The sequence below is a fragment of the Jaculus jaculus genome, chromosome 5 (assembly GCF_020740685.1).
Source record: "Jaculus jaculus isolate mJacJac1 chromosome 5, mJacJac1.mat.Y.cur, whole genome shotgun sequence".
Classification (NCBI taxonomy): domain Eukaryota; kingdom Metazoa; phylum Chordata; class Mammalia; order Rodentia; family Dipodidae; genus Jaculus; species Jaculus jaculus.
In genome coordinates, this window is record NC_059106.1 from 130,669,992 (window position 1) to 130,692,933 (window position 22,942).

Here is a 22,942-nt window from a genome sequence, read left to right on the forward strand (position 1 = left end):
CCAGGGCGTTTAGCCAGTGCAAACGTACTCCAGATACATACACCACCTTTTGTATCTGGTTTATGTGAATCCTGGGTAATCAAACCTGGGTACTTTGACTTTACAGGCAAGTGCCTTAACCACTAAGTAATATCTCAAGCCCCTATTTTATTTCATTTAAAAAAAAAAATATTTACTTGCAAGGAGAAAGAGAGAGAGAATGTGATATGCTAGGGTTTCTTGCCCCTGCAAATGAACTAGAGATACATATACCACTTTGTGTAACTGACTATGCATGACTATTGGGAAATTGAACCCCAGCGAGAAGGATTTGCAAGCAAGCACTTTAAACCACTGAGCCATCTCCTCAGCACCAGATAAATGATTTTCAAATGTAAGTATTCATTAACATTATGTTTTTCCGAGAACTACTTTTGTTGTTGGTGATGGGGAAACTAAATGTTCAATTGTAGAAGACTCCTCTCTTACCCCACATAAAAATGAACTCAGAATGTATCAAAAAACTTAATGTGAGACCTTAAACTTTGGTACTATTTATGGAAAACAAGTCAAAATATGAAGATTGGTACTGCCTTATGAAAATGACCTTAGTATCTCAGGAAATAATAGCATGACATAACAAACTGGATTATATGTAATTTAAAAGATTTTTCACAGTAGAACAAACAATGAACAGAGTAAAGAGACATCCTAAAAATGGGAAGAAAATATTTTCCAGCTGTTCATCTTGTAGAAGATTAGTATACAGTATATATAAATAATTTTAAAAACACCAAAAGAGAATTCAAATCCATAAATAGGCAAATGATCTTAATGGCATTAGAAATAGCTAACAAATTCATGAAAATTGTCCAATATCATTAGTCAATATGGAATCACAAGTGAAAGAGTCTGAGATTCCATGTTATCCCCATCATAATGGATATCTTTAGGAAAACAAACAATTTCAAGGACTGGTGAGGATATTGGGAAAATAATTCCTTATTCCTTGCTACTGGAGATGTAAACTAGAATGACCACTACGCAGTTTCTCAAAACACTAAGAACAAAACTACTATATGATCCATTTATATCATTCTTGGGCATATATCTGAAGGAATCAAAGTCAGCATCTCGTAGAAATACTGTCACAACAGCTTTTTGTGACATTATTCACAAAATGTGTTATGGAATTGGCTTAGGTGCTTATCAATGGATAAATGGATAAAGAAAATATTGCATATATGTATAAATATACAAATGTATATACACACATACATGTATATGTATATATATGTGTGTGTGTGTGTGTGTGTATATATATATATATAGATATAGATATAGATATAGATATAGATATAGATATAGATATAGATATAGATATAGATATAAAATATAATTTTATTCATCCATGCAGCATATAATCATTTGCAGAAAATAAAGATAAAGATAAAAAATAAAAAATAAAAAAATAAAGATATTATTAAAAATATGGCAGATTTATCACAAGGACAAATCATATGTTTTCTCTAATATATGGATTCTATATAAGAAAAAACAGACTTGAAAGTGGAAGGAGTAGTATTTAGGGAGCATAAGTAACCAGTGGGGAAAGCGAGAAGTACCAGAGAAAGAAAGGGTAAGGGTAAAAGGTGGGAATGCAGGATGGTACAACCACTCTGGAAAGCAATATAGAGACTCCTAAAAAAGCTGACTACAGAAATACCAACAGACCCAGTTATACCCTTACTGGGCATCTACCCTAAAACCTTCAAACCAAAGGCCAGAGAGATTTGCTCAACCATGTTTGTAGTGGCTCAATTTGTAATAGCTAAAAGCTGGAATCAACCCAGATGTCTATCATTAGAAGAATGGATAACAAAGATGTGGTATATCTACACAATGGAATTCTATACATCAGTAAGAAAAAACGACACAAAGAAATTTGAGGAAAAATGGTTGAACCTGGAATAGATCATTCTCAGTGAACTTACCCAATCACAGAAAAAAAAATCGACACATAGTCTCACTCATCTACAACACCTAACCTGAGTCTACCCAAGATACCTTACATACTCAGCAAGCACCTTATGGACTAGACAATAGGATCGAAGGGAGGGCAGGGAGGGCATCGAAGGGTGGAAAACAGTAATCTGGACCCAAACGGCATTGGTACCATAAAATTCTACTTCCTAAAAGACAGACCAAATGGCTGAACCTTCACTAGACCTTTACAGGAAACACCTGAACCACAAGACACTGGAGAGGGTAGGATCAAGACTAACCTAAATCTTCTACATCTTCCCTCCCTCCCTCTCCCCCTCTCCCCTCTATCTCTCTCCTCTCTAGCTCTTGTATATTAGTTATGTTTTTCCTCAATTTATTAGTGGGCACTGGCCTGTAACCCCCACTTTCAGCTTGGGGCTACCATCCACAATGAGCTTTTGATCAGAGAAACCTACAAGGTTTCCCAAAACAATGACAGACTTCTGTCAGAGTACTTGATGACCCACCAAAGGCCAGTTGTAAGACCCTATTGCTGAAGACTCTATATGCAGCTGATACGCAAAATCGAACGGCATGGCTGGAAGCCAGGAGAGAGTAAGTCCCCAGACAGTCAGCATGCACTACATGGGGGACTGGGGGAAATGACCAGTATCTGTCCAAGCAACTCATTGTCTAATCTAATTAGCAACAAATAACCTGACGTGATGCCCACACAAGTGCAATAGTGGCACACAGCCATGGTGAGGAACCAACTACTCTTGATTTGGCTAACTGATCCACTCAGTGGTACTAGACCCATAGCTGGAGCTGGGAAACAAGTCAGAACAATACCCAAACAAAAGCCCACTTTACAATATCAAGCTATCATCAATCATGGGGAACAAGAGGGCCTACACCTATCAATCTGTCTATCAAAAAAGTAAGTGTTATTTCAATTTTCTGGGTGCTAACTTACTCTCCGTTGGAGAATCTGCTTCTCTTTTTCAGATAGATGCAGATCCTATGGAGAGAGCTGCCCCAACATACCTCAAAAGGGGCCCAACTGAAACTAAGGACAATTGGTGAAACAAGCAAGGGTGATGCTTTCCTGTGAACCGGATACCAGCACAAAGGGGAAGGAGACCAACGCAGAGAAAAATCAACTACCAAATCAGAGAGCCAGAGCCTCAGATGCCCCCAACACCTCAGCACTGAAGCAGACCAGAAATGAACCCAACATGGCTCAGGGAAATTTTGCGGAAGAGGGGGCGGAAAGATGTCAGAGTCACATGTTGGGTCATGATTTGCAGAGACATTTAGCATACCAATAACTGGGGACTAACTCCACAATGCATGACCCATTTACATCAACAAGGAGGGTCTAATGGGAGGGGGTAGATCTTAGATGAGCCTAAACAATGGTACCAAACTGCCTGTATTTGATGAAAAGAAAACTAATAAATCAAATTTAAAAAAAAAGGGGGAGTTGTATGACCCAAATGTATTATATACATACAGGAAAATAATAAATATGAAGCTTATTATTTTGCGATTAATATATGTTAAGAAACAGAAAGAACAAGTCACTTAATTATTTTCTACTTTAATTGTTCTTAAGCTATTTATAATTTTCTCTTTAGACACCTTCATCCATTAGTAGGTGCTTTAATTTCCCCCAAATACTTTGAAATTTCCTGTATTCTTGATTTTTTCCCTGTTTCTTCTTTGCCTGTATTGATGCATGTAGTGTGTGTGTGTGTGTGTGTGTGTGTGTGTGTGTGTGTGTGTATGCATGTGTATGTGCTCATGTGGTACCGCATGTAATTCTTTCAGCAGGGTGTGCTCATCTGTGGTGGTGAGACTAGAAAATCTGGTGTTCTGTTCCATCATTATTCCTCCTGTTCTTACCTAAAATTATTACCATAAATTATAGAACTGGAAAATTGCCCAATTGGCCAATCTTACATATTTAATTAGTAGGATTTCATGATGTATTAATGATAAAATTCAATCTAATGGCTAATACACTTACTTGTCATCTTAGAGGCTGTCTTTTAAAACATATGAATCCACACTCTCAGCCAATATATTTATTTAGTTTCTTAAAAATTATCTCTAACAGCAGTGCAACTATTTAGAATATATTTTTCAGTGAGTTTGAAAGTATCATGCTTATAGCAAAATCACTTGCCTCTAAAATATGGATTTATTTGTGGTTGAGTTCCATTACCTTGATTTCTTTTCAGAGAGAGAGAGAGCAAGACAGAGGCAGATAGAAAGAGAATGGGAAAAATAGTGAAAGAGGATGGGTGTTCCAGGGCCTTCAGCTGCTGCAAATGAACTTCAGATGCAAGTGCCACCATGTGCATATGGCATATGTGGGCCCTTGGGAATCAAACTGCACTCAGTCTACTTCCACAGGTCCCCACAGTCTTTACCAATGTTAACATAGTTCAAAATTCAAAATTTCATCCGAGATTTAAGACTGTCACTTAACAGTGATCCCTGTAAAATCAAAAGACTTGGTACATACTTCCAACACACAGTGACACAGATTAAACATTTCAATTACAAAACAGAGACGTAACAAGGAGAGATTGAACCAGTAGAAAATCACTAATCAGCAAGTAAGCACCACACATCTGTGGTTCTAAGTCCAGCATCTATTACTAGAGATGAAGATTCTTGGTTATCATTTTGTCTCTCCAGTTGGGATAAGGAAAATTCCATCCCAGCCTGGCCGCTCATCATGGCAGCTGTTCTCCAATCCTGGTATATCCAAAACATCTTTGGGTCAACACCACAAAGCATGGTTTTGTTCTTCTTTATACCTCTAATGCCTTACTTATACAGGGGTTTCAACCCTGCTTCAAATGCCACCTCTCAGTAGCTCCTGCACTTCATGACCAGCTTCCCTGCATTTCTCATGCTTTCCAAACCATGACCATAATTGAAGTGATTGAGCTTTTGCACGCGAATAGTTGCATGCATGCATGTATGTGCATTCATGGTTGTAAGTGTGGGTGTGAGAGATCGAGGAGGACTTCGAGTACCGGTTCTTGCTTTACACCTTGTTTGAGACTGGGTCCCTTTTTATTCTCAGCTGAGAACACCAAGCTACCTGACCTGTGACCTTCTGGGGATTCTCCTGTCTCCCCTTCCTAACTTGCCAAGAAAATGTAAACATCCCTTTTTTTTTTGCAAAATAGTTGGGCCACCCTGAATGGTGGTAACCTTAAAAATTGCACCTTAAGTAATCTAAAATTAATGACTTAAAACTTATTGTTTCAGTGTTTATTATTTTTCTCAAGTTCTTCTCTTAAAAACCTTTCAATTTTGTAGGATAACTATGACTTCATAGATATTACAAAAATAAATTGTGTATAATTATTCTTTCCCTTCATTATTTGTTTTGTTTTGTTTTGAAGTAGAGTCTTGCTCTAGACCAGGCTGACTTGTAATTCACTATGTAGTTTCAGGCTGGCCTCAAATACACAGTGATCCTCATACCTCTGCCTCTTTAGTGCTGGGATTACAGGCGTGTACCACCACACATGCATTAACATTTTCTTTATGGTCCCATGGGCTCTTTCAATGCCAGGTTCCATTTTCTTTAATGAACCATCATTTATTTTTTAAATACCAACATAGTAACATGTTTGATAGCAATTTTTTAATTCCACTAACTTGCTTTAGAAATTACCTTTTCATTGTTGCCACAAAATACCCAATCAAAAGTAGCTTATGGGAGGAAAGGGTTGATTTCATCTTACAGTTTTGAAGGAAGATTCATCATGGCAGGGAAAATGCATGGCAGAGCTGAGGTTGGGCATCACATCTTGTCAATCAGCTGGGAAGTAACAGCAGGAGTGAGCAAGCTGTGAACACTTAGTAGAACTGGACAAATCAAACCCAAGGTCCTATGTCAATGACATACCTCCTTCAGAAAGACTCTATTTTCCAAAGGCTCCACCAGCTAAGGATTTAATATGGATTTTAATAAAAAATACATGAGGCTATAAAAGACATTTCGTGTGGCTTAAGGAAATGTGAGAACTTGTATATTAATCTGTATGGCATACCAGCAACAGAGCACCATTGTTTCTGCTGCCTGCTGATGAGAAGGGAATCAGGAGGTGGTTGATGGCTGAGTAGGTTCAAAGACATTTTCCCATTCCATGACCTACTAGTTTGCAATTCTTTACTGATAGGGTACTTCCTTATCAAGCTAGAAACCGACATCAAGTTCAGCTCACTGCACTGGATGGGTATTCATGATTTGAGAACAGATTCTGAATCTTATCACATAATAAGTACAGAAATTATCATGAGTAGAAGGTTGTATCAAGGAAAAGAAGGAAGTCATGACTGGTCTCATCAAGAGCCAGTATATTATTAGAAATGTCTTCTTCTCTTAGGCAATGAAAGGGAAAAGTATATAATTCTTATCAAAAGAAGGATGGAAAGGCTAACTCGAGGGCTCTAACCCTCCTCCAATCTACCATTCCATCCTCAGGTTCTCTCAGAGATGACAATAGTACGTTTTAGAGTTTTTATTAAATCCTGATTGCCGTGGCCCTCTTGGGAAGAATTGTTTGCTGTCTCTCAACATTGCAGGAGAGAAAGCTGTTTGTCTCATGTTTGCTAAACATGCGGTGTCATGTTTATTCTTATCTCTGAGCTTTTCTCTTACTTGGGATATTGTTTCCTTGCTTTGACAACTGATGAGTATGTGTAGATATTTAGCAACTTTCTATTTAGTACAGTCATTTTAAAACATGAAATACAATGACTGATTTGTATTTTAAAGACATATAAATGACCAACCTCAGAAAAACTGTAAGGAAATGAGTCAAACCTAGGTGACATTTACAAGTTCATGTTTCATTGTGATTGTGTTGTTCCAAATTTCCCTGTCTGATACAATCCAGAGTTTTAATTGGCATCAGAGAAATACATCACAACATCGGACATACAGCATGCTGGAGTTGGCTTTGCAGAACTTAGGGGGTGAAGGAGTGTATCCGGACTTTGATGTCGCAAAACCACACAGAATATTATGCTGACATTAGACCCTGCAATTTGACCAAAATGTGTATTTAAAAAGCATACATATGTTCCACCCAAACATAATATTAGATAAAACAAGTAGAACAGAGCAAGTCGGGCTGTGCTTAAACAGGAAACCATTGTATTATTTGGATTCATACCACAGTTTTCAGTTCACATCTAAAAGTTTAGCAAGATAGAGTCAAAAATGGAATTCCATAAGCTGAGTCTGTTATTGGAATTCATTTTTTTTTTCTGAGTGAAGTTAGCAGATTTAGACCCTTCTTTTTGTTTTAAATATAATCCTACAAGAAATTCAGAGATCAATCAATATTATTACTTTTATTTTAATATTTAAGCTTATAAAAGACACAGAAAGAACTGAGTGTGGTGGTGCACACCTTTAATCGCAGCACTTGGGAGGCAGAGGTAGGAGGATCACAGTGAGTTTGAGACCAGCCTGAGATGACATAGTGAATTCCAGGTTAGCCTGGGTTACAGTGATACCCTACCTTGAAAAAAACCAAAAACATAAAAAGAAAGCCACAGAAAATGATCAGATTTCTTTAACTTCATTTTAAGCTCACTATGGTGTGTTTAAAGCCTGTGTGTGTGTGTGTGTGTGTGTGTGTGTGTGTGTATGTGTGTGTGTGTGTGTGTGTGTGTGTAGCTGGATTAAATGTCTCTTAATGATATTCACTCAATTAAAGATATACTTGACTGTTAATTAATATGGCCAAAATAAATCTGTTGATGGATCTGGCATATTATTGCATGCATTTAGATTTTGCCATATATCTGTCTGGATTTATTTTTCAGTAGTGATGCAGAATCTGGGTACTCAAGGTGGTTGTCCCAGGCTTTTAAACCCCAACTTTTGGGTTCTTGCCCATTTAACAAAGAATTAGAAAACAGACTCTGAGAAGAGTAAATTATGAATTATTAAGTTAATTTAGGGAGAAAACATGAATTATGAGGTTTATTGTAAGGGCAATTAAAATCCAGGGAGTAGGCTAGCTGAAAGATTCAAGCCAGAGAATTCTCTCCATTGCCAGACTGGAAAGGGAGCCGGCAGCCTGAGGGAATCTTCATCACAAAGAAATCTCAGAGTGTTAGAGAGGGCTTTGGAGGACGCACACACACACACATGTGGTAGGCAAAGCATAACACCCAAAAGATCCCCTTCAAATAAAAGACCCAAGAGAATGAAGAAACAGTGAAGGACTCAGAATCAAAGAACAGTCTTATATGTAATCAAAGTGAGAGAACAGAAGCAAGCATTCCCCAGACAGAAGAAAAGTAGGAAAATATCTAGTCTGAGAAAAGTGCTGACCTCTTCTAGGCTGGGAAGGGGAGAGACAGACTTACAGGTATGCGCAGGTGAGGTCACAGGGAAAAGAGAGGAAGGGTCCATGTGGTTAACCTCCTTTGTACAGATCAAGCATCCAATTAGGGTGAGCCTTGTTATCAGACTCAGGTGTGTAAACAGAGATCTGATTGGTGGATACAAAGGGCTGTCCCAGGACTGGATTTTTCATGGACTCAAGAGACTGACCCAGAGCAGCTGAACTGAGGAAGAAACTGGAAGTGCCTGATGAGGCTTGCTGCTGTCAGACATCTTGGATGAGACAGAATGAGTCTGGCGTCTCCTTGCTCCCTTTTTGGGCTTTTGTCTCTAACTGCCTGTAAAAAGCTATCTTACTCCTGTTTTTCCTTCAGCATCATTACTTTTAGCCAAGATGCTTAAGTGCTGTATGCTTCTGATACTTCTTGCATAAAATCAGAGTCCACTTCATTGTGCTTTTAAGTGAACATAAGATAAATGTGAACTAATTACACACATATATACATATTTATATATACCAGCACATCATGCACATATGAACACTTATAAAATATTCATAGAAAATTAAAGCAGTTAACATATAAATAATTATATGAAGACATGTACATTTTCATATAAATACAACTGTGTATATATGAATTCACAAATACTTATATATGGTGTGTCTATGAGTGACATTAAACAATACTCTGAAGAATAAAAATCTGCCTCAGTGGAGAGATGGCTCAGCAGTTAAAAGCACTTGCCTCCAAAATATGGTGGCCTTGGGTTGATTCCTCAGGAACCATGTAAAGCCACGCACAAAAGGGGCACAAGCATTTGGTATTTATTTGCAGAGGCAAGAGACTGACCTGCTCATACATACATACATGCATACATAAATACACACATACATATGTAAATAGAAATAATGCAAAAAACTGGTGGATGGTAAATAATATGTGCCAACAATTATTTCCACTGATATATTATTATATATTATATGTGCTATATATGATATATTATATATCATATATGATACATATGATATATATGATATATATTGTATATTATAAATATAATTACATATTATATTATATATTATTATAACTGACCATGCTCTTAGCTAAGCCCACCACCTACATTAGTGTTTGACTGCATACACAGCAATCTAACCCTGTCCATTCTGTCTTTTCTTTTCTTTCCAATAGCATCAGTTTTCTCTCTACTGAATTTTTTCTACCAGTATTCAAGCATTATTGGATTTCTATCATCTTAAAAAATCTTCATACACAGCAGCAAAAATCTTTTTTCCCCTCTAATAAATGATACTGGCCCAGTTGTGTACATGTACAGAAGCAAATTTTGCCTGTGCCTCATACTACAATTTGCCAGCTCCAAGTATATTGTAGACATAAATGTGAAAGATTAATCAATATAGAGTATAAAGGAAAAAATATTAATTCCTTCACAATATCAAAAGATTTTATAAACAGGACACAGTAAATATCTCACCATAAAAGGAATAATTTGCAAAATTATTCCTAATTAGGATTACTGATCATAAAAACTATATTGAGTGCCATAAAAGGCCAAAGATTTGGATAAACTACCTGAAACTGATACACCAGCGTTTTATGCAAAATATATCATGAATGTCTATAAGTCAGTAAGAAAAAGACAAGAGACAACTCAATAAAATTACTGGTGAACTGTATTTACAAAGGTCATTCAACCAATATAAAGTACTTAAATAGTAATTGTATAGATAGAAATTAAAATCATAGCAAAACAGCAGTCCACATAAGCCTAAATGATTGAAAATAAAAAGAAATATAATGCCAGCTGTTGTCATGCATGTGTATATTTCTCCCATGTTGATGATAAGTTTATAGTACATCCATTTTCATAATTCTTTGATTGTATTAGATAAATATGAGTTAAGTCCCAGTGACTAAAGCATAACTTGATTTCCTTGTGTGATATATCCACTTTGTTAACATCTGTTTCTTCTAACAGAATGCAAACACTATGAGGATAGCAGTTTAGATTTGTTACACTTGCTGCTGATATCAATGTTCCTAGCACATAGGCTGTCCCACTGTGAATACTTAAGTGACTTGCAATTCCTTTAGTAATATTGTAGGGAACTTTCAGAATGAGAGAATGGTCACTTGTTATACATTTTTATTCACATGCATGGTCTTTTTTTGTGGTTTGTCAAGTCAAAGACATTATTTTTCTCTAAGATACAATAAACTTATAATACTATATAAGTAATTTCTTTAGCATCACAGTTCTGATTTAAATAATGGATTAGGTTTTCAAAATAAAAATGGTCACATAGTTTTTTTTTTTTTTTTTTTTGAGACAGGAGCTTGCCATGCAGTTCAAGCTGACCTGGAACTAACTATACAGACAAGTGCAGCCAAACCTTTTAAGCCTCACAAGTTCTAGGATAACAGATGTGCATTGCCATACTTGGTCTAATAACAGCTATAATCAGCAGAGACTTTTAAAATACTTGGGTTCAAAATTTTCTTTTTATGACATCCCAGGCAGTTGATCGGGGAAATTTACTTACTATCATTTAATCCAATTTATGATATAGGCAGCTGACTCTGGAGAAATTTTTACTATAACTAAATAGATTTCTTTTGGCTTGCTTTTGTAATCCCAGAGAAAGTGACACTAAAACTTGAAGATGGTGAGATTTATGTTAAAAATACAGTCTGAAACCAATCAAGTCTTAATTAAGGTGGACTTTTATTACAGTTTGGGAAGTTTTAATTTTTAAGAGAACAGCTTAAAATACTTTTCTAGGTTTTGCAATTATCACTTTTGCAAAATGTTCAATATTAGGCTCATGATGATTTTAATGTTAACATATAATTACATTCATGATCATGAAATGATTACATTCAATGATTTTCTAGTCTAATTTTGGCAAAGTGTTTGTGTGTTTGCCAGCCTTGTGAAATAGGTGACAATAAGCAGATAAATACTCATTTTATCTGAAAATAGAATAAATGATAATAGTTATAATCACTAAATATAACAATATTTGTATAGAATTTAGTACTATCCCTACTCATGTTAAACATACAATTAATATTAGCTATTAATTTTGCTATGATTATTCATTGTTATTATTGCAAATATTCTCATGATAATAATGGCAATGGATTATTGTTCATATAACTTGTCTTACATTGTAAAGGAAAATTCATAAAAGTAAGAATGAGAAAGAATGATGAAAAAAAAATTCTGGTGTGATGGTGCACACCTTTAATTCCAGCACTCAGGAGGCAGAAGTAGGAGAATTGCTGTGAGTTCGAGGTCAGTCTTAAACTTCATAGTGAATTCCAGGTCAGCTTGGGCTACGGGGAAACCCTATGTTAATCAATCAATCAGTCAATAAACTCACTAAAAAGAAAATTAAAACAGGAAAAAGGAAATTAAAATGTGTTTTAGGAGGTGGGATATGGATCAATGGTTAATGACACTTGCCTGAAAAACCTGATGGCCTGGGTTCTATTTCCCAGTACCAACTTAACACGAGATGCCCAAAGGCACAGGCATCTGGAGTTATTTGCAGTGCCCCTAGACTTTGGTGTGCTTATTCCCATTCTATCTCCCTGTTTTTTTCTCAGTTTTTCTCTTTCTCTCCTTGAAAATAAATTTTAAAAAGTGTTTTAGTAAGGTTTTACTTATTCCTGAAAGTGCATTTATAGTATCAGCATTAAAAAAAATGCAGTTTCCTTTCACAAGGAAGTTTTCTCCTTCTGAGAAAGAAAAAATAAAAAAAACCAAATTTTAAAAGATTTGCTTAAAATTGTTGACAAGTTATTAGATTGAATTAAATTGAAGGCACACAATAAAAAAATACTCATTGTCAAGGATAGTAGAAAATATGGTGTCATTTTTAGGTTGAATTTAGAAAACAAAGGAAACCTCAAGTACACTGTGACTATAAACATAAACCCTAAAAGGTTTAGGAAATTTAGCAAATGTGCTTATTTTCTATTACAGAGTGACTACGTAATGCTTAACAAAGCAATCTCCTCATCATGGCAGTATTGGTAGAAACATAGTTCAATATCCTCATGGATGGCTTCTGTGTCTGTCTCAATGCATTTTATCATTGAGGGGCAGAGCAAGCTTAATGGAGTCTTTTAAAGATCACCTTGAATCACATGTTTTAAAAGCTAAAGCTTCATCCCTACTTCCTTTTTGTGATTTGTGCTGATGGAGCTTGAGCGGATGCCACCATAGTGGTTCAGTACAACCTGATCTATAGCTGGCCTTCCATGGAGGGAGAGACAGGAGCCCATCATAAATAAAATGATGGACATGGTTGTTGCGCCTTAGCAATTAGTGGGGATGGGCACAGGGAGGGGAACTATTTGCACAGAAATCAACTTTAGTTTTCAAACCCATATTTATAATTTTCAGAAGAGCCAGAAACAGGAAAATATCTTAAATGGTTATTAGGGGTTTATGGAAACTGAATAAGTGAATGGTTCCAATGGGAAACCAAATGCAAGTACAAAAACAGATAATTCAGCAGTAGCAGGATAACTCTGGATCTTGAAATAATATATTTTAAAGTGAAGACACCAGTTCTTGAAACAATGACAAAGCCAATCAAAAATGGTTTTACCACTGTAAGCCTCTTTAGAGTTTTGATTACTGCTTTTCCATCAGCTTTTAAGTCTTTACTTTGACACTCAGCTTATGATGTTATGTAAGATGTATTATTACTCCTTATAGACTTTTCTCTGTTCTACATTTTTCATGGGGATGTGGCTTCAAATAGTGTCACTCCGACAGCTCCTCTCTATAAACTATATTGTAATAATGAATATCCTTATATTTTATTTGTTTGAATAAAACAACTTCTGGGGCTGGAGAGATAGTTCAACAATTAAGGTGCTTGCCTGTGAAGCCCAAGGACCCAGGTTCCATTCCCCAGAACCCACATAAGCCAGATGTACCAGGTGATGTATGCATCTGGAGTTTGTTTGCAGTGGCTGGAGGTCCTGGTGCCCATTCTTTCTCTCTCTCTCCACCTTTCTCAAATAAATAAAGCAATTAAATATAATAATAAAGATAACACAACTTCTCTATTCACTGCCAAAGTCATGACAGTCACAAATTTGGGTGCTGTGAAAAAAAGAAAATTTACCCGATGTACTTATTGTCCTGTAAGAAATCTAGAACCAAGGGTGAAGGCAATAATGAATATGGAGATTAATGTATATATTGAATTGGAAAATAGATATGAAATGGAAAAAAATTATATAATATCCTTTAACACATGAGATGTAAATAAATAAAACAGTCAGAATTATGTGGAATGTTGGCAGCCTATGGTGAAAGCAGAGCTTGTAACTAATTTAGGACAGTAAAAGGTATAATAGAGCTAAGGAAATATCTCTAATGGGAAACTAAAGGATGCTTTCAATTTATGAGAGAATCAGATGAAGAAAATTCTGACAAATATAAGAGATGAACAAACATGCTAATAAATTCTGTTGAGAAAAAAATTACCATTATACAATTATTTGAAGTCTAAAAATCTCAATGGTTAAAGCAAATTTCATGGAGAGAAATTAGGATATAATATATTCAAACATTACATAAATTTAAAAAATGTATGGATTAAATTTCAGCATGATACCTGTGGACTGGTGTAAGGTTTTCAATGGTATTTACAGGGCCTTTGGCGAAACTATAAATGGAGAGAAAGCATCAAACAGGGACATGTTCTATATTTTTCTGGAAGACTAGATTCACTTTCGAATGCTCTTAGTGCTAGAAAGGAAGGAATACCCGAAACCCTTCTTCTGGTCTCTAAATGACATCTCTGACATAACTGCATTGATTTGCACCTGGTGGGCTGTGTCTGTATCTGGACACCCCAGTCCACATAGCTAAGCTCTCAACTCTCAACATAAGTGTGATGCACCTATTGGAGGTGGTAATGGGGATGAGACCAGTAAACTCAGGCAGCTTGGACAAAGAAATGTGAGGTCTTAACTCACTCTAGAAATTATGATTTCTGTCATGCAATTCTCTTAGGTCATGTGGATTCCTCACCTGTGACACTGGCATGGAGGAAGGCCAAAGCAGGGAATCTGAAGTGTGGTCCTCATTTGTCAATATGGATTTCCAATTACAGTCCATGATGAGATAAAGCACTTCACCAGAGCGAATATAAATCACATGACCATGCATATGGTTTAGGGATGCTGACATTTTCCTTTTTTCTTAGGATGACTTCCTGAAGAAAGTCACAGTCTATATTCTGATGAAACTTCCTTGTTATGGCTGACTCCGGAAATTTCATTGTTCTAAAGCTCATTCTGGGCCTATTATTGGCCAGATGAAGTCATAACAATAAAAAGAAACTATTATGTATGCAATTTTCATACACAATATATTCCTATTGGGGATTGTTGATGTAAATATCTGATACCAGAATTTTGGGGCTCCTGGTCAATGCACCAATATGAAACTGGAATTTGGGGGTTCATATCCAATTCACTAATATATGCCAATGCTCCAATATTATAGCAGAATTTTGGAGTGTGCCCGTATTCTTGTCTTACTAATCCAAGGAACTGAAATCCACAGACCAGACGGTAACATTTTGGGAGATATTAATAGCTTACCAGAGAGCTCCTGCCCATGAAAAGCTCACTTACAGACCCAAATACATGTTATCTATAAGTTGTGAATGCGGGCTAAGCTAATGAGCCCTGACACCAAGTTTTGGAGGCTGAGCTAACCACCACAATGCCAAACAGATCTGATCCTTCCACGAATCTTAATTCTAGGAAAGAGGCACTTCTGCCTAGGGAGTGACCGGGGTTGCTTATAAAAGTAAAGACCTATGGGACTCTTTTTGGCAAAAAATGAGGAGAAGCCAAATCCTTCTCTGACCTCTAGAAAAGTGGAGACAGTTACCCTAAACTGCCTTATTTCCACTGTTTATGACAATACTGTGAGAGGCAAAGATGAATTACCAGAAAATTCACAGTATGATCTTCTCAGTAATAATATTTTCTAAATTGGATTTTATAAGCAAAAGAGAGCCAGGCATGAAGGTACATTCTTGTAGTGCCAGTGACTTGGAGAGCTGTGATAGGAGGGTAACTTGTGCTAAGTTTAAGACCTATCTGATGAATGAGAATAGGAGAAAGCTAACTTTTAAAGGCAGTTTTAGTTAAGAGATTGAGGCCTAGCTAGAACCAAGAGACACCACCCGGCAAGACATCTCACCCTAGTGTCAGATGAGACTGATCTACAGCGCACCCTGCTGTTCAGTCTTACAAGCTACCTGGACAGACAGCCCTGCATGGGCTGGGCCAGGGATCCACCATCTAAATCTACCCACCAATCACATCTTCCCCTTCCCCTAAAAAGGCTTCTGTCTTCTTCCTGTAGCTAGCTTTGCCAGCTCAGCTCCACTCAGTCTGTCTGTTTCTCTGCTGGGCCTGCCTGCCTCAGCCACAAGAATCCACGTGAGTCTGGCCAGGCTAGGTGGGGGAGGGAGAGCATAAAAGTGTTTCTTGGTTTGGATGGCTTTTCTGCTTGTCTCTCTTTACAGTTTGGGGTGACTTCCTTCCTTGTTGACAAGCGTGATTTTCCTCTCCTTTCTGAATCTACCTTGTGCTTATTTTCTTTACACTTCAGATCTACCATGTAGATGCTCTCACCAACTCTAGGTCTGCTACTTGAGTAGTTTCTTAAACTGTGGCTCAGCACTGCAGTATCTACATCACACCTTCCAAGGCTCAGGGTCTAATGCGGAAAAGGTGGTGGAAAGAATGTAAGAGCCAAAGGAAGGGTAGGACTCCTTACAAAGTGCTCCCCCAGACACAAAATGGCCTGGATATCCATGACCTCACAGCACCTGACATTACCTACAGAAGACCATCATAATAGGAGGAAAAGATAATGACATCAAAATAAGAGAGACTGATTGAGAGGGGGAAGGACTCTGATGGAGATTGGAGTTTCAAAGGGGAAGTGAGGGAGGGAGGGAATTACTATGGGATATTGTTCATAATCATGGAAATTGTTAATTATTTAAAAAAAAACTTGGGGTAATAGTGAGTGTAACTCTGTTCATGATTCATTTCTCCTCTGAAGTTCTTGGTCTTTGTTTTGGTATCTTTTCTTTCATTTTTTCCTTAAGTCTCACCATTTGTCCTCTTAACTTCTCTAGAAACACATGGCAGATGGCATGCCAGATTCTCTTCTCTCCCTACACATGCTCTTGGATTCTACTTTCCATGTGTTTATGACTATGTTCAAGTTTTCTTTCCTAGATTCCAATCTCCCTTAAATAAGTGCCACAATTTAAGATTTCTCCTCTAAATAAGCCCCACAAATTTTGATTTTCACATCAATAAACATAATAATTCATAATTTATCCTTCTTGAGTCTCTCTTTATTAATTCTTTATAAAGGTAAGACAGAACCCAAAACTTGGGGTTCATAAATTCTGGGAGAACCGTTCCAAGCCCCCAAATCCTGCATCACTGGGAAATATAGCAAGATACTATTTCAAAAGAACAATATCATCAAATATTAATGATAATAATTAGCATTTGATGATATCAGAAGACTCCAAACATTACTTGTTTTAACTCATAACATAAAATTAGTTTTAATATTCTTTGTCTTCTTACAAGTCTACTACTAGTAGGAACATTTCCAATACGAAAAAGGATTTTGGCACTATTGTGTGAAATTATAGATGTGAAAAAAATAATGAACTTGTTCTGACCAACTGGTAGAGAATGACAAAATTATGACAGATAGTATCTGGACTCTACAATTAGAGGATTTACATTTCACTCTCTTAGATAAGAAGAGGTTAACATTATAATAGATGTTCCCAGTTCCTCATCTATTTTAAATAGGTCAGAAATGTTAATATTAAATTTATAGTGTAGAGTTATATCCTGATAAATGAAGTTTTCTTTTCTTTTGTTTTTTTTTGTTTATTTTTATTTATTTGAAAGTGACGGACACAAAGAGAGAGACAGAGGCAGCTAGAGAGAGAGAGAATGGGTGTGCCAGGGCCTCTAGCCACTGCAAACGAACTCCTGATGCCTGTGCCCCCTTGTGCATATTGGCTGACGTGGGTCCTGGAGAATCAACCCTCAAACCAGGGTCCTTAGGCTTCACAGGCAAGCACTTAACTGCTAAGCCATCTCTCCAGCCCAAAGTTTTCCCTTTAACAATCACTTTAAGGAAAATGTTTAATACTTATATTATTGTTTCAACAAACAAAAATACTTGTTAGAGGAGGTGTTTTCTCTATATATTTATCTATTGATAATTTTATTCATTTTTATAATATATTTTGATAATATTCACCTACCCATTATACATTCTTATCCTTTTCCTATGGTCATAGAACTATTTTTCTTCCCAAATAGTCACCCTCCTAATTTCATTTTCTTGTTTGATCCACTCCAGTTAATTACTGTTGTTTGTAAACATGGACTGGGGATTTCTCTGTCCTGCAACCAAAATTTGTGAAGTCTTTAACAATAGAGTCATGCAACCTAGTTCTGGTGGCCCATCAAGAACAAAATGGCCTGTTTGTCTTGGGGACGTCTGGGCTTTCCCAACCAACAATTCATAGCGAAATATCCCACACCTGGAACTGGGATTTTCATTTAATGATCTTGGTTTCTGTGAGAAGGATATGGTTTTCCAATAAACTTTAGCCTCAGCATTATTTCTCCTAGCATTCAGTAAAGCATATTCAAGCTCTGAAACATTAATGTTCATTGGAAAATTTATTTAATCAGAAAATGAACTTTTACAAATTTGTTTTGCACATTTTAAAGCAGTTTTTAAAATGATGGATGTACTTAAGAAGTGTTAGATTTAATAAAGTACTGTTAAATCAGATGGATTCATCACTTAAATGAATACAAGGAAATAATTCCTAAAGAAATGAATGTGACCACAAGAGCTATGGAGTCAAATTTCATTCTTACATACTCCAGTGTACAGATCTATGAACTGGGAGCTCTTTTAATCCAATTTGTAGTTCCTGGCTTTGTAATTTATTTGGATTCAGAGATGACCCAGATGTTCAAGTTCATTTTAGGATAAGACTGAATGAAACCTAATAATGAAATTCAAGAGTGTCCCAAATACAAGAGGTCACAGCGCTTGGTGTGTTGATTGCTTTCTACTATAGATATGGAAACCATGTCTATTCCAGTACCACAATGAATAACCCAATCTCCTCTAGTGTGGAAAATGTCCTCCTGAGAAGGTGACCAATTTTTTTTTTCGAGATTCAAGGAAAAACAGATGCATGTCTTTCTTTCTTAAATAAGTAATATTTATAGTTGCTACCTCTTAAAAATACATATAAATTACCTCTCTGAGACACTCAGAAGTACAAAGAGTAATGTGAATTAAAAGAAGTTCTTTCTACTGAATGTGGATCATCTGATCAATTTCTGGGACATAGCCATATAATTTGTCCATTCATAAAAATCCATAATGAGTCACTCTTATGTGGAAATCTCAGCAAGATGTGATGTGTCACTGAGAAATGAGGAAAAAAATTCATCCCCCTGCTGTCAGCAAAAGTGTCATCTAGCAGAGGTGATGAAAACAGACATAAGTCTCTGATGTGGAATTGATTCTAATCAAAAGTGCTATGGATGCCGGGCATGGTGGCACACACCCTTAATCCCAGCACAGAGGAGGCAGAGGTAGGAGGATCACCATGAGTTCAAGCCCACCCTGAGACTACACAGTTAATTGGTGAAGACTTAATGACATGGTCATGCGATGTTGGTGTAAAGGAATTGTCTTAATATTTTGCAGAGCAATGTCTTCAAAATCCATACATTTCTAGGTTAGCCAGGGCTATAGCAAGACCCTAAAAAAAAAAAAAAATCCATACATTTCAAAAGCTTTTTTTTCTCTGAGTCAAAAATGTATTTAAAAAGTCGCAAAAGAGAAGCCCATGAGACCCCACGCCTTGCAGAGTAGATAGTGGAACCTGATAGTTTCTGGGAGAGGGAAGTCATGTCCTTTAGGAGAGTATCCACTGGAAGCTTACCCACTCTCCAGTAATTGACCTCCTGCCCATGACTGTGGAAGCTATCCTGATTAAAATCAGTGAGTCAGGGCTGGAGGGATGGCTTAGCAGTTAAGGCATTTGCCTGCAAAACCTGACGACACATGTTCAATTTCCCAGTACTCACGTAAGACAAATACACAAGGTGATGTGTACCTCTGGAGTTCATTTGCAGGAGCTAGCATCCTGACATGACCATTCTCTTCCTCCTCTCTCTCTCTCAGCCTTTTTCTCTCTCTCTCAAATAAAAGTAAATAAATAAAATATTTTTAAAAGAATTTTAAATCAGTGGGTCAAAAAGTGCTTATGACATGGAAGTAGGATGGGAAACTAATGAGAAGAAGGATTTTAGTAGGAGAGGAGGGGGGAAGAAAGAGGAAAACAGGGGGAAGTGGAATAAAAATGCATTGTATATATGTGTGAAAGTGTTAAATGAAATAAAATTAAAATAACAATAACATAAAAAGTAGCTGCCATGATTATATATAAAACCTCATGGACTGAGGAAATGGCTCAGCAGTTAAAGGTACTTTCTTACAAAGCCTGATGGCCACATTCAAATCCGTGGCACCCACATAATGCCAAATGTACAAAGTCGTCCATATGTCTGAAGTTCATTTGCAGCACAACAAGGCCCTGGTGCACCCATTTTATTTTCTCTCTCTTCTTGCAAATAAATAAAACTTTTTTTTATTTCTTCTGCTCATTATCCCATCATATGCAGTTTCTCATCTCTGTATATAGTTGTCATAGATTTTATTATTTTGGTTGGCATATACAGATTTCATTCTGACATTTTCAAATACAATTTCTTTTAGCTGATTTTCATCCCGCTTCCTAGCTCCAATCCTCCTCTCCCTTTGATATACCCCAATTCTGTTTATAAGTCATGTGTGTCTTTTCACCCTTCTCCAGCTCATTTCTTTGTACTTCCTTTTGGATTTTGTTGCTACTGATGACCATTTGGACTGTAGTCAGATATAATATCAGAGTAGTTTTGATTTTAACATCCCTGTGGCTGGCTAAGGGTGCATTAAGAATTTCTTTACATATTTACAATGTGTTTGAAACTCTTTTGAACATATATTTTTTAAATTTATTTATTTATTAGAGAAAGAGAGAGAGACAGAGAGACAAAGAGGAAGATATACAGAGAGAATTAGCAAACCAGGGCCTCCAGCCACTGCAAATGAACTCCAGACACATGTGCCACCTTGTGCATTTGGCTTACATGGGACCTGGAGAATTGAACGTGGGTCCTTAGGCTTCGCAGGCAAGTGCCTTAACTACTAAACCATCTTTATAACCACTGTAATTCGTTTAATAGAATTGTTTGTTTAGATAATTTGCTTACTTATTGAATGGATTTTGTGTTTGTTTGGTACTAACTTTTCTGAACTTGTTATATGTTCTGTATATTCCTTCTCTACAGCTCCAGATCAGGGAGAGAGTTTTCTCCCACTCTTTAGGCTAGTTCTTTACTGTTTTCTTTCCTATGCAAAAGCTTTTGAGGGCTGGAGAGATGGCTTAGCAGTTAAGCGCTTGCCTGTGAAGCCTAAGGACCCCGGTTCGAGGCTCGGTTCCCCAGGTCCCACGTTAGCCAGATGCACAAGGGGGCGCACGCGTCTGGAGTTCGTTTGCAGAGGCTGGAAACCCTGGCGCGCCCATTCTCTCTCTCTCTCTCCCTCTATCTGTCTTTCTCTCTGTGTCTGTCGCTCTCAAATAAATTAAAAAAAAAAAAAAAAGCTTTTGAAATAAGATGGAATATGGCATGCCACTAATTTTTATTTCCTGAGCTATTCGGATGTTTTTGCCATGCCAATACTTTATCACATTTTCTTTATGTTTTGTTCTAGTAGTTTCAAAGGTTTTTTTCTTTTTCTAGAAATTTCAAAGACTTTTACAATAAGGTCTCTGATATATTATACATTGACATACAATGTGAGAGTCAAGCAATCTAGTTATATTTTTGTTTCTCTATTAGTTATGTACATACTCAATGTGTAAACAATCATGTTGGTACCATAGTTAGCTTCCTTGCTGTCTTCTCCCCTCTGAAGGGACCCTCCTCTTTGGGGATTGTGTGTCATGCATTGTGGGGGTAGCCATCAGTTGTGGGGAAGAGGCAATGTCTCTGTGCATAATGTCCCAACTTGTGGATCTAACAATCTTTTTGCCCCTTCTTCCATGAATTTCCCTGAGCCATGTTGGGTTTGTTTTAGGTCTACTCCAGTGATGAGGTCTTGGGAACCTCTGTGTCTCTGGTTGTGATCTTCTATGTACAAGCATCCAGCTTTCCTGGTACCATTTGTTCAGGAGGTTATCTCTTCCCCAAAGTTTGCTTTGATTTTTTTTTTTTTTTTTGTGTGTGTGTGGAGAAACATGGATTTTGTGGAGAAACAGACATGTGGGTTTATTGCTGGGCATTCTATTCTAGTTCATTGGTCTACATATCTGTTTTTATGTCAATACCATGGTTTTTATCATATAGTTTAGTTTGAAATCAGGTGATGTTTTGTGCTAGGGATTGTTGGGCCATTCAGGTTCTTTTGCACAGTCTTACAGAATGTTAGGAGTTTTTTCTCTTTTTTTTGTGAAGAATGTTGCTGGAATTGATGAGGAAGGGATTGAATCTTTAGACCATTTTTGGTTAGTGAGGTCATTTTCAAAATATCAACCCTGCCTATCTGTGAACATGGAGGTCTTTCCATCTGCTAGTTTTCCCTTTAATTTCTTTCTTCGGTGCTTTTTTAATTGCATTTAGAGATATTTTACCTTATTAGAATTATTCATAGCATTTTATTTTTTGTGGAACTATTGTGAATGAGTTAATACCTTAACAGTTATTGGACATTGGTTAGTTCTGGGGGGATACAATCACTATATGAGATATGCAGGAAATATAGAAATTGAATGAGAGGGCATATAGAGAACTAACGCCCTAGATGTATATAGGAATCCTGCTGATATCACATGGAAAGCTCTGTTATCTTAGCCATTCCTAGTTCCTCTCACTGAGATGCCCATTATGTGAAGATAGAAACGCTGCGTAGTCTAGTTGAGCTGAATGCCAGGGAAGAAGGACTTCTTACCAGATGAAGAGAGAAGCTACTTTAGTAAGGATATCAACATTTCTGACCACAAAGAATAATTATTCTTGAAGTTAGTATGTTTTTTCCCCCCCTGGGTTGAGATACAGTTAACAAATGACTCCAGCATTATTATTAATTATTATTGATGAGGATTATTCTGACTTTTTAAAATTCCACATATATGCAAGATCATGGAGTATTTTTCTGTCAAAGCCCAGCTTTTTTCATTATTAGTATAATGCCCTCTGGGTTCATCCATGCCACACATGATTTCCTTCTTTTAAAAAGCTGAATATCCAGTTACATATATAGCTTGTTTACTTTTGAACTGCTGATTATAGAACATGAAGAAGTGAAATAAGAGTGTGTACTAAGAAATAT

The 22,942-nt window shown here is 36.7% G+C and overlaps 1 protein-coding gene across 1 annotated transcript in view; it reads right to left on the reverse strand.

Annotated features, from left to right (window-relative positions):
• LOC101596988 (WD repeat-containing protein 43-like) overlaps positions 1-8,632 on the reverse strand; it is a 44,600-nt gene extending 35,968 nt beyond the window's left edge. Inside the window, 2 exon segments of the mRNA XM_045149176.1 lie at positions 3,781-3,873; positions 8,570-8,632. Of these exon segments, the coding sequence (XP_045005111.1) occupies positions 3,781-3,873; positions 8,570-8,632 (156 nt within the window).
• Positions 8,633-22,942: the final 14,310 nt, after the last annotated feature.